Source organism: Buteo buteo, chromosome 13, assembly GCF_964188355.1.
Source record: "Buteo buteo chromosome 13, bButBut1.hap1.1, whole genome shotgun sequence".
In the NCBI taxonomy this organism is placed as follows: domain Eukaryota; kingdom Metazoa; phylum Chordata; class Aves; order Accipitriformes; family Accipitridae; genus Buteo; species Buteo buteo.
Genome location: NC_134183.1, coordinates 4,088,775 through 4,100,424, shown reverse-complemented (window position 1 = coordinate 4,100,424; position 11,650 = coordinate 4,088,775). Strand labels below are relative to the sequence as shown.

General features: G+C 50.1%; 1 protein-coding gene across 1 annotated transcript; it reads right to left on the bottom strand.

The window, feature by feature from the left end:
* Nucleotides 1-770: 770 nt before the first annotated feature.
* Nucleotides 771-11,383, bottom strand: CACNG5 (calcium voltage-gated channel auxiliary subunit gamma 5). Its single transcript, XM_075043853.1, has 6 exons — nucleotides 11,232-11,383; nucleotides 4,401-4,635; nucleotides 3,549-3,635; nucleotides 2,636-2,776; nucleotides 1,848-1,993; nucleotides 771-1,431 (listed from the first exon to the last, which is right to left on the bottom strand). The coding sequence occupies exons 2-6, from the start codon at nucleotides 4,606-4,608 to the stop codon at nucleotides 1,174-1,176; spliced, it is 840 nt and encodes a 279-aa protein (XP_074899954.1). The 5' UTR covers nucleotides 4,609-4,635; nucleotides 11,232-11,383; the 3' UTR covers nucleotides 771-1,173.
* Nucleotides 11,384-11,650: the final 267 nt, after the last annotated feature.

Genomic DNA, 11,650 nt, shown 5'->3' with positions numbered 1-11,650 from the left:
TCCTCCCTGCCCTTCATTTTCAATCAGAGTGATGCTCTCACCCTGGCAGCTGTCAAGTCTTCTAAGTCCAAAATGCCAAAGCATCCTATGAAATTTTAAAACTGAAAACCTCCAAGTAAGGTTCATGCACACACAAAAAAAGCAGCTAAAATACCATTTTCTTGCCAAAATGAAATATAAGCCAACTACTTTGCTACAGTGGACTAGTGCCATTAATTTCAGCTACATCACTTTACACCGATTTGGGATCTTGCCTTTCACCAAAGTAACTTGCACTTCTGGCCATAATTTCCCCTAAGTCCTGCACCTAATGTTTCCTATGGGAAGATTTTAGGTAGTTTCCCACTCAACGCTGCACTGAAATTCTCCCAGTCACTCTTCAGACTTCCAGTCTATGGGATGGCAAAGGAAAGGTGGGTGCCTGAGCCACCCCAACAGCCCGGACACCCCAGGGCTCTAATACCTCCAGTTTAACGGGATATTTAAGCAACAGTTTGCAAGTGGCCATAGAGAAACAACCACCCACTTGTGTCTAAGCCTGCTGAGGTATAGAGGAGAAAGATGGCTATTTCCCGTTACAGCCTGGTTAAAAGTGATATCCAGCAATGAGATGTATCAATCAGTAAATATTGAATCAAAACAAAATTTATATTTTTCTAATAATGGCTATTTCTTGGAAATTTACACAAATCTCTTATGCCTGCAGGCACTTAGGCCAGTAAATTTATCATTAAATGATACAGGCAAATGCACAAACTTTTGCAGCCTACCTAAACTAAAAAAAGCCCCACTTTTTTTTTTTTTTCCTTAGTTCTACTCTATTTTCTTTTTTCTGCTCTCAAGTCCAGCCCTGGATTTATCCCCCAGGCAGAACTGCTGTTTGCTCAGTGGGATGAGCCGAAAGAAGAGGACTTTGGAGAGATTTTTAGTTATGCAGGGAAGAATTATAATAAAAAAAAAAAACCAAACCAAAAAACCCAAATAAAGGAAAATATCCCAATTCTCTAGGTTACATTATTGGTTATATAACCAATCTCCCCAGTTATATTTACGCTCCTATAAATAGAGAATTGCCCTGAAAGAGTGGCCTAAAAAAAAATAAATGACAAACGGAGCCAGGACGCGGCGACTGTCGGCGCTTGGGCGGGAGAGCGGGCGCAGGGGCGGCGGGGCTCAGCACGGGGACGAGGACATCTGGTCGTAGTCGGGACACTTGAGCAGAGCCGGGTAGTTACTGTTCATCTGCAGGGACGCCTCGCTGGAGATATCCGAAGGGCTGCGTCCCCGCGCCCACGCGTCCGGGTGCAAGAACTGCCCCGAGTAGTCGGAGCAGTTGCTGAGACGGGGCCGGTAGAAGCCGGGGTGAGGTCGGTAGATGTCCTCGGCCGTGTATCGCTTCATGAAGAGGTAAACGGACATCACCCCGGCGCTCTGCAGGGGAGAGAGACACGGCCTGACGCTCACCCTGCTGATGGCTGCCTTCTCCACCACCAAGGAAACAGAACAAAAGCATAAATCCCCTTTTTTTGCTCTACTGACGATGCACAAGGGCTCTCGAGGACAGTCGTTTCACTGCCCTGTGCCCCGGGTCCCTGCAGTAAAATAAGGTGGCATCTCCTCCTCCTCCGCATCCATGCTTGGCATCACATGGCGATCAAATGCCCCATCAGTGCTCCAGGCCCGGGGACTGTCCCCGCTGTATATGTCTCCTACCATACTTTATATTACCCATCTGCCCTCATAGCCTACCCTTAAACCCCATCGGAGTCCTCTTTTTGCTCACAGCCTCGATACCCGCCCCGAGAACAGGATACACTCATTACAGGGATGGGAGAGCTCCCGGGTACCTCCGTGAGAAGGAACGAGATGGCAGAGAAGGCAAACGACCATCCGTATTTGTAATTGAAGAATGTTTCCGAGTCCTTGGTCCTGTTCAGCATCTCGTCATTAATGCTGGATATGTAGAGGACCAGCCCCACCACCAGGGACAGACCTGGGGAGAAACCAAGGAGAAAGGTGGTGGGAAACGCTTTGGGGATGAAGTCGCTGAAGAAGTGCCTTCCTTTAGGACCTTACTTGTGGGTGAAAGCATGAAACTGTGGAAGTGTGCTTGAAATAATTGGGGAAAGAGGCAGTTTTCCTTCAGAGCTAACCCAGGGCACTCCTCTCATTTCAGTCAAACCGTTACATGCTCAAGCAAGTCTGTGTGCACCGGGTAGGAGCCGGCTTCAAAGCTCAGTTGTCACAGCTATTTGTTTAACACTAGCACGACACCATGAATAAAACATCCACGTGTCTCACGTAGAAACATCCCAACCGAGCGGTTTGAAGTTTCGGATCTCTCCCGTGACTGATGTGCCATGAGTGGCATCCTCTCCCCCAGCAGCTGCTCCTGCAAGGGTTGTGGGTGCTTTCCCCTGCATCTCCCTGCCGCTGCCACAAACAAATTTTGCACCGGGTGATTTTCCATCCTGCAAAGCCCGAGCAGGCTGCGGGGCCGAGCCAGGAACCCCCCGTGGGTGATGACTCCAACGAGGAGCCACCACAGCGGGTTAGGAGAGCACCAGCAGCTACGAAAGCAAATGTGTTCCAGGCTCAAGGATTTTCAGGAGAAAAGCTGGCTAGGAAAACTCACCTGACAGGATGAAGAATATCCCCGAGACGAAGGCGAGGATGGTCCTGTGAGGCCGAATGTGGCCGATGTTGCTCAGGATGAAGCCAATGAACATGAAGAAGAGGCTGACCAGAGGGAAGGGGGTGGCAGAGCGGATCATCTCTGGTGGGAGAGGAGCAGAGGAAAGTGAGGACAGGTCAATCCTCCCGACACAGCGTGAGAAATGGGCTCGGCTGGGTGAGATGGCTCCAACCCCGCTGCTCTCTGACCACGATGTGCCCTTCCTCACTCCTGGTTAATGTGGGTGCGCCTGCGCTGCTCCCCAGCCCCTGTCGGGGCTTCCCCTCTTTGCTAATGAGCTGAGTAAAGAGGTGACTCTGGCTGGCTGCGGAAACGTCTACTAATGTTTGCATTTCTGAGGGTTTCTGTGTGAAGTCTTATACAGGAAAAAAACATCAGAACCTGGACTTTCCTTTAGCTTCGCTGCAAAACTGTTTGCTGGACACTTCTATTTATTAAATCAGAAATGACTGCAGTATTCACCGTGAGAGCTGTGACACTCCATCCTTAATTCATCCCACTATGTAATGTGTAAAATTGACTGCTACAGCATAAATACAGCTGCAAATTACAGAGAGGAGGCTATAAAGCCAAATACTTCCATAAGCATCAGCGCTGAATAGCCAGTGACAGGAAATTGCATGGCGTAGAGCCTCTGTGAGCATCCTGCCATCAGAAAGGGATGTCCCCAAAAATTTAGGAGCACATTGGGTAATCCACAGAGTAAACATGTAGTTGCATCCCTGCGTGGTAGCACTGTCGAGGAACTAGGAGCTTCTTCGGCAAGGACACAGAGAGGATTTCTTGGGGGATCCCTAGTGACCCTTTGGTGCTTTGCAGGACGCAAAGGGTAAGACCCCACCAGACCACTTACTCAAGACGTTGACTGTGGATTCGGATGTCAGCTGGATGTTCATGGGCATGACGTATTCGATGGTGAAGCACCGGCCACGCTCTTCACCTGCAGCAAACAGAGACCAAATCACACCTGCAGTGTATTTGTTTATTTCTGGTGGGGGAGAGAGTGGCTTTAAAATTAATTTCAGTGCACGCATAAAAACAATCTTGCTTTTTAGTGCTGCTTGCATCTTAGGTGTCAGTGTTTGGGGCTGAAGAAAGACATCTCTTAACTACCATCTCCCTTGTGCAAAAGGATTCCCTTGTACACAAAAACGTGAATCCTGAAGCCAGAGGGTTTAAGGTCACCCCGGGGTGGTATCAGAGCTCCTCACTCCCCTGACTTTTTCGGAACAGAATTTCAAACTTCGTGACATTTCGGATCGGTCACTTTGAGATTCCCATTCCCTTGGGTTTTGTTCAACTCCGTCCCTGCAGCCAAGTTGCTTCATCAAACTTGGCGCGGATGGAGGGAACGGTCCAGCTGACCTGAATCTAAATGTTGCAGGGACAAAAAGGAAAGTTTTGAGCTGCTGCCCAAGGCGCTGTGGCCGCAGTGCTGGGATGGAGCGGGATGGGGAGCAGCAGGGACTGGCACAACAGCAGCAAACTCACCCAAAGCCTGCGTGCAAAGGCACATTTATCCATCTGACTATTAAAGCTGGGCACGGAGTGACGGCGTTACTCAGGTTGTGCCTAAGTTTGGAAGCAAAGATAGTCAGAGCCTCTAAAAATCCTATATTTTCCCTGGCCCTTTCCCACGGTCCGACACCGCCACGCGGCAAAGGTCACCTTAGCGGGGGACGTTTTTTGGGGAGGGAGGCCATACCTGCCAGAAAGCAGACCCTCCAGAGCCCCGAATGCAGCGACAGTTTGATTTCCGCCGTCTGGTTTTGGGGCTGGACGATGCCCTCCTCCAGGTAGAGCCAGTAGTCGGTGCTGACGGAGATGCCCAAGAGGCCGAGGCCGCAGACGGCGAACACGCTGCTGAGCAGGGTCAGCGCCTTCCTGCCGCAGGCGCTCATTCCCAAATGCATAAAGGACCGAGGCTGGAATGGGGACGGCTGCCGGGAGAAGGGACACAGCCGTCAGCACGGAGCCGTCTACAGCTTTTTGGGGGAACGGATGTGTCAAAGCTTTGCCCTCTGCCCTTAATTGCTTATATAGGTCGAGCTGAAATAAGCAAGCCATTAAAACAATCACAGCGGGCCCTGACAGATGGAGACTTTGAACCAAATCCCACCTGACTGCTGCCCCACGCCGGCCCAGGGCTCGTGGATGTGCCGAACGCCGGGGTGGGATCGGTGCGGGATGGGCTGGCCGGGAGCAGCTCATCGGCTCCCATTTTATTTGCTGCAGGTGAATTCCTGCTGACCGGCCAAACCTGGCACGCGTCTCCCTGAGGATGTAGCCGAACCGCAGCGTCTGCCATCCTCAGAGCCTTACCTGACGCTCCACGGACACCGTGTTAAGGGACCATCAAAGATACTTTCAGCTGCTGAAAAAAAACCCGCTCCCGAGCAGCTCCAGTCACCACCTTGCTCCCCCCAGTATTGCCATTTTTCCTCTTCCAAGGTAGATTTACCCATTGGGGGATCAAGATCCTGACTTTGCAAAAACCATGCTACTTTTATGCATGCTGAATGACACCATCAAATGCCTCAAAGCAGAGCAGCACAACGCAATAACTTGCTTTTTTTTTTTTTTGCTTTTTATTGCACTTGCTGGATCGGAGCTGCCAGTGCCGGTGTCGGCTGAACGCACACACTGAACTGGTCCAAACTCAGCTTGTGCTTCAGGGGGAGGCAGGGAAATGGGGCCAAAGAGCTGCAGTCAGGCCCTGGGCAAACATTAAAGGAGGAGGCGAAAAAACTTCCCTCATCCCCATGTCGCTTATAGATGGAATCTTCTTTTTTTTTTCCCTTTTATTTTTGCTAATTTGTGGAATTTAGCAGTTCTCACAGTGCCCTGCAGACTGATAAAGTGTCACCAGAAATCAGAGCTCTTGGTGCAGCAGAGAAAAAGTGCAATTAATATGGGGGGGGGGAAAGCCACAGAAATGAAAGATTAGAGGAATAAGAGCAAGAAGGAAAAGATACGCAGGAGAGACGGTCTTCTGGGGAGTGGGAATGAGGCAGATAGCGCTATTGACTGTTTTTGTAAAGGCAGTATGAATCACAGAGAAGTGCCCTGTCATGTATATTTTCTAAGGCACATTTTGTGTCGTTCGGCACCGCAAACAATAAGGAAAAAAAATGTAAATCCAGCTAGACAACAAAAGCTACCAAATTTAACAGAGTAGCAGCGGGATGCATCTCCCTTGGGCTCCCTTAAAAATTGCACAAGGCTTGTTCGTGCCGCGTGAAGTTTCAAGGGACAACAAACAGGAGAGGGCTGGGGGCAGAGCACCGCGTTCCCCCGCCTGGGAAGGAGGGCAGAGCCCTCCTCAGCACACGTTTCATTTGAAACACCAATTCCCCAAATAATAACGGGTAAACAATAGAGCCGGGGGCACGAATGTCGTACGTCTCCCCAGGCGTCAGCTTTTGAACCTACGCAGGAATAACTCCATCGCGCCTGTGCCCACAGCCGGTGTCTGCTATCACGGCACGCGTTGGGGAATGGGCTTTTGGGAAGAGAAGTCTTGTTGCTGTTATCACTCTGGCAAAGGTGGTGGGATTTAGTGATTAAATCGGCTCCTGCCCGGGCCGGGAGATGACGGCTCGCTGTTCCGACATGTCTGGCCGGCGAGTGGACTGGAGGAGGGCTTTTTTTCTTGCACCTCTGATGAGAATATATTAATACTTACTTGCTTACAGTGACTCTCAGAGATGCCAAAAGCCCTCATAGCTTGCGCTTTTACACTTGAAAGCCTCCAAAGATAATGTTCTGCCATAGCTCCCTCATGATTAATACAAGCAGACGATGCTGATAGTTATTTCTTGCCGCTGAACCGGCTGTGAGCTGGGCTCTCTCGAGGAGCTCTGTCCTCTTGCAGGACCCATCCCTGGCACATCTATAGCACAAATGCAAAGCACCAAGGTCCCCGACAGCCCGGTCCTGGGCTGATCTTGCAGTGAGTTTAATACAAGATCAATGTGAAGGAAAGTTGTAGTTACTGTGGAGTCCAAATAACTGCATTTACTGAATGGGTGCAACACCCAAGGCCTGTCTGTAGCTTTAGCTTGCTTCTCTGGGCAGCAATACGAGAGAAAAGCAGGGAATGGTGCTGAAAGAGTTGCAAATTCTTGAGCGAAAGAGAGAAAGGGAGAGAGAGAGACTTTTATTATCGCATCCTACCCTGAGTCCAAAGCAGACAAGTACATCTTGGTAGGAAGCAGATGTACTTGCACCCTCAAGCGCTGCAACAGCTCTGACAATTCTCTCCCATATGAAATTAAGGATTTGGCTCTTCCTACGTTCACACTGAGCCGTTTCCCAGAAGGTACCGACCTACGGGAAGGGGAGTGCTGTCGCTTACAGACAGCGCAAGCAAATGCTCCAGCTCGCGCTGCTGCAAGCTTTCCACCTTTGGCTTTGCTAAGAAGCCACATTTCTAATGTTCTTATTTAGTGTTTCCCTCAGCTCAAGAAAAGTGGGATGCATTACCAGGAAGGACACCACCCTGCCAGGGGTGCGAGGAACGAGTTGCACAGAGGAGATGCTCAGATTTGTTTTTCCTGAGAAATTAGGAGGCAGCGGCTAAAGAAGAAACTGGTAGCTACGGGGCAGAGAAGCACGTCCTGCAAAGGTAGCCCTGCACCTTGATATCCTGAGGGCAACCTTCCCGTCAAGGGGAGAGACTGGCAGAGCTGTAGACATTAGGACACCACTTTACCCCTTCACTGGATGGGGATATGCCATTTCCCATCTCTTTATAGATCCCATTTGAGCCAGCAATATGACCAGGCAAAGCACAGATCCTCTGGCTCATCAGTTCTCCCTAACTCAATCAGAGCCATAGTTTCTAGTGGCTGCCTCAAAATGAACAGCGTTTACTACAAGGTGTCTCACCCCTCTTGACTTTTTGGTGCCAAAATGGTAAAAGGAGCTGGAGTCTATTCTTGGCTTGTGTATCATCAGCAACCATCCTTCCTGCACGGTTTTTGTTAATAAGGAGCCAAAAATCAAAGTAGGGAGTATGTGAAGGTGCAGATAAAGCCATTCAGAGGGAAATAGCTAAGTATTTCCTGTGATTTGCTGCCTATCAATTCCAGGCACTGAAAAATATACCCATTTGGCATCATTTATATTGGTCATTGGGGTGACACTGGCAGCAGGGAGAGGGGTCGGGCATCAGAGTCACACCTCTCAATTGCCTCATTTCTTTTCTCGCTCACACTTCAATTTCCATGTAATCACAGATGCATTAGAGAGTGATCCCTATTGCTGCCTTGCTGGCACATCAAATCGAGCCCAATGCGGTGGGGACAGGAGGCAGTGATAGTGCAGAGCAGCAGCTCGGAACAAACCTTCCCTTATGTCCAGCGCCTGGAGAATTAGCAGGGCTCCCAAGAGAAAGATTTTTCAAGGACATGAACAGGAGCTGGCTTGATTTTTAGCAAGGATTTAGTCCCCAGTAACCTTTACCAATTGTGTTATGCTTCCTACAGCTGAAAAGGTGATGCTGTTTGGTTTCCAAAAGTAGCTGTATTTCAAATTAAATGAATATAGCCCCAAAGATTTCCAAGAAATAGGACCTTAGAACTGTTCCTGCTCCTTCAATCACACTGTGCCTTCTGGTAGTAGTCCAGGGAATAATAAAGGCAGTCTGCAATGTAATCTGCAGTCCTCATAATGAATTTCTTTTTGTCTTGGAGCCATAGCTTCTGATGGGAATTGCACATGGCCCTCGCTGGGACTGACCCCTTCGGAAAATGAAATGAATATTGGCATTGTTCCTAATGCAGTTCACCCAGATCTAGGAGTGAGTTGAAGTCCTTACCTATTACTCCACTGTCACAAAAAGAAAATATTATCCTGGTCCAGATTTCTCAGCCCACCCCTCCGTGACCTAACACCGAGCCCAAGCCACCGCTCTGGGCTACGTGGATGGGCTGAGATAAATAAATACATTGCTGATCAACTGCCCGCACAAGGTGGGTCCTATCAATAAATCACTGCTCCGAGTTCAGTGGAAAACAACGCTCCCTCCTGCCCTGGGTAAAGGTAGAAGGAACAGGGCCAAGCCAGGCCAAGGAGGCAGCTATTGATTTTTTATGTGGCTAGAGCATCATTTCCAATTTCCTGACATTTGTGAGGAGGGGAAGCACTGCCAAGGTTATCAGAGCAGACGGGAGGGAAGGTTTTGTTTGTGGAGGGGTGCTGGCATCCAGGACAAGCCTGGCGACCTGCCTCTGCGGTTGTGAAAGCCTGGTCCCTGCTGCAAGCCAAGGGCAGAGGGAAATCAGAGGTTAAGCCATGGACCTGGAGCAGTGGGAGAGGCTGAGCAGAACATAAAGGAGAAGGAACGAAGCCCGGTGGAAGGGGGCGTAGGAAACCACTGAGCGAGCGATCGATGCACAAAGAACATCGGGGACCTGGGTAAGAGCCGGCGAACACAGAGCGTGAGCTGTGATGGAGCTGAACTGAAAGGACCAGCTCCCACTAAGCTACGACAAGAAAATCGGGCTGCCTAAAAATAAAGGGCCTTCAAACAGCACGATCTCTTCCTCAGGACACAACGCAGGCCACGAACATGGGCAAAAATAAATAGGTCAAGGAGAGTGGCTCTTTCAGAACTGAACTTTTCAGACCCAGCAGTGCTTGGGCAGGCAGGACCGTGCCAGGGAGCTGGATGAGACCACCACCGCGTCGTCACCCTCCTTCAGACAGCACAACGTCACCCTGCCTCCCTGGTGGGCAAATCCCGAAAAGCCTGATTTAATCATTAATAACCACAACGGAAGAGAAAGGCGGTCACAAAATGGCATAGCAGCTCAGCAGAGGAGAGGAAGAGGAGGAGGTGGTGCGGGCAGTGCCCGCTGCTCCGTCTGGGGCCCCAGGAGAAGCAGCTCCACAAACCTGACCTGGAAAACTGGGCGACTGGCAAAGATAGTTTTGGTTTTGGAATTACCGCTTGGGAAGCAACAGCCCCTCCTGGAGCTTGGAAAAGGTGTGCTGCAGGTAGGAGAGAAACACAAAACTGCTCTGCTTCCATACAGTAGTAAAGGAGAGCAGGGATGGCTGCAGAGAAAAGCAGATATCTCCTGGGCTGGTACGCTGAGAGGGAAATGGCCGAAGGGGACGTGTGTCGGAGCTGGTCCGTAGGGCTCCCCGGAGCCCCGTCCTGGGCTGCCGGCACCCACCACCTCTCATGGTACATGGGAAGACAGAAATATATAAGGCAGCTTTACAGAGCTGCATTAGTGTCATATAGAAATGTCAGCTTGATTTCTGAGAGAGAAATTATGTATCGGAAAAATTAAGTACAGGAATAAATCTTTTTGATGTGGAGGAGTTTTAGCCTGATATTAAGAAATGAAACAGTCCATCCCATGGCAGTTTGAACCAGCACTAGTAACTGCGACTACAAGCAGCCATAAACTTCAAAAGGATCAATACTGGACTTGAAAGCTTCCCCTCGGCTGCGAACAGCGGTGCTGCGCACCCAGCCCCGCACACAGCACTGCCATTACAGCCGGATAGAAACAGGAGCATTGAATCAATCGAGTGCACTGGGCTCACAGGCTCTCCAGAGAGGGTTTTTTAAAAAAAAAAAAGAAAAAAAAAAGGCTGGTTATGAGTTATTTAAACCTAGGTTGAGCCACAGCAATCATAAACCTGTTAATTTTTTGCTTGTCATCGGACACAAGGAACACCTGAAATACAATTGGAAGAAATGATGTGTGGCTGCCGCACACTGTAATGCTTTCCACTAACTAACTTTATGAGTTGGGCTTTTTCTTTTAAACTCGACTTCCATAATTTTTCTGAGAAATTCCCCCTTTCCCTAGCACTTCCCATGCTTCATTCTTGTCCAAGTTATTTTTTCAAGCTTGATCAAAAACCCTTTCGTGGCAGTGCAACAGCGAAGGAAATGCTACATAGAAAGTACCGTATTTTTCTGCTGAACCCACAGCCTGCTTAGGGAACCCCCAAGGCTGACCCATTGCTGCTCTTCCCTCTCCTTCATTACCATACAGCAGCCTTTTTGCTGTGGTCTGCTCAAAACCTGCCCTTTTTGCTGTTGTCTGCTCAAAACCTGCCCTTTTTGCCTGGGTCCGGTTTGCAAGGATGGTTGTTACTGATTAACTGAGCCCACCTTCAGCTCCAGCAGCAAATACAAGGAGATCAAATGATATACCCAAGGTCAAAGGAGCAGCAACTGAGATTTATTTCCCCAGCCCTCTAACCGGACACTTTCCCGAACGGGCAGCATCTGCCGTGCCCGCGCCGCCGTGCTCTCCGGGACAATGGCTCCGCTCCAGCTCATTCACACTAATGGCTTTAGATGATGCCAGCAACTTTCAACAAATAAAATCATTGACCGAACAGCCTCCCTGGTACCGGCTCACAGGCTGCTGGCACAGCCCACGTGCGTACAGCTAGTGCTCATTCACATGGTCCTTCTGGATCCACAAATATCCCCCCCCCAAACCTCTTCTAGAGCACATCCCGCCTGTGTGCCTCCTTTCTCCTTGGTGTTTAGGGCTCTTACCTCTTTCAATCCCAGCTGAAGCAACGCTTTGGGAAGTGGAAAACCTGCGACGTTGGCCGTGAAGGTGGGAAGTTCACGTTCTGGCAGACCGACCGCGAGGCAAGTGTCACAGCGAGGAGGGTCCTCGACGGATGCTTCGGCTGCTGGGCGGCTCTGGGAGGAGCTGGGAGAGCTCCTGGACCGTAGGAGAGGACGCAGCCTCGGCTCTCCGCCTCCGACCGACTCACACGAGGGATGCACGAGGCTGGGACGCAGGGACAGGCGGATGGCAGGCACGGCTCCGCATCCACGCGCCGGCAGCTCCTACCCTGTGGTTTTTGTAGGAAAGTGTTACACAAAGTGCATTTCTCAAGAGGGAAATAGGAGCTAAAGCTCTGAGCGTGCAATGTTGCCCATGCACTCAAGTCCAGTTCTCCCAG

What these genes read in the sequence shown, in the direction of transcription:
- CACNG5 (XM_075043853.1), bottom strand. Translation starts at nt 4,608, where the DNA reads ATGCATTTGGGAATGAGCGCCTGCGGCAGGAAGGCGCTGACCCTGCTC. An exon ending in GAGGGTCTGCTTTCTGGCAG is followed by an intron (nt 3,636 to 4,400) that starts GTATGGCCTCCC and finishes TGTTTGCTGCAG; the next exon opens with GTGAAGAGCGTGGCCGGTGC. An exon ending in ATCCACAGTCAACGTCTTGA is followed by an intron (nt 2,777 to 3,548) that starts GTAAGTGGTCTG and finishes CTCTCCCACCAG; the next exon opens with AGATGATCCGCTCTGCCACC.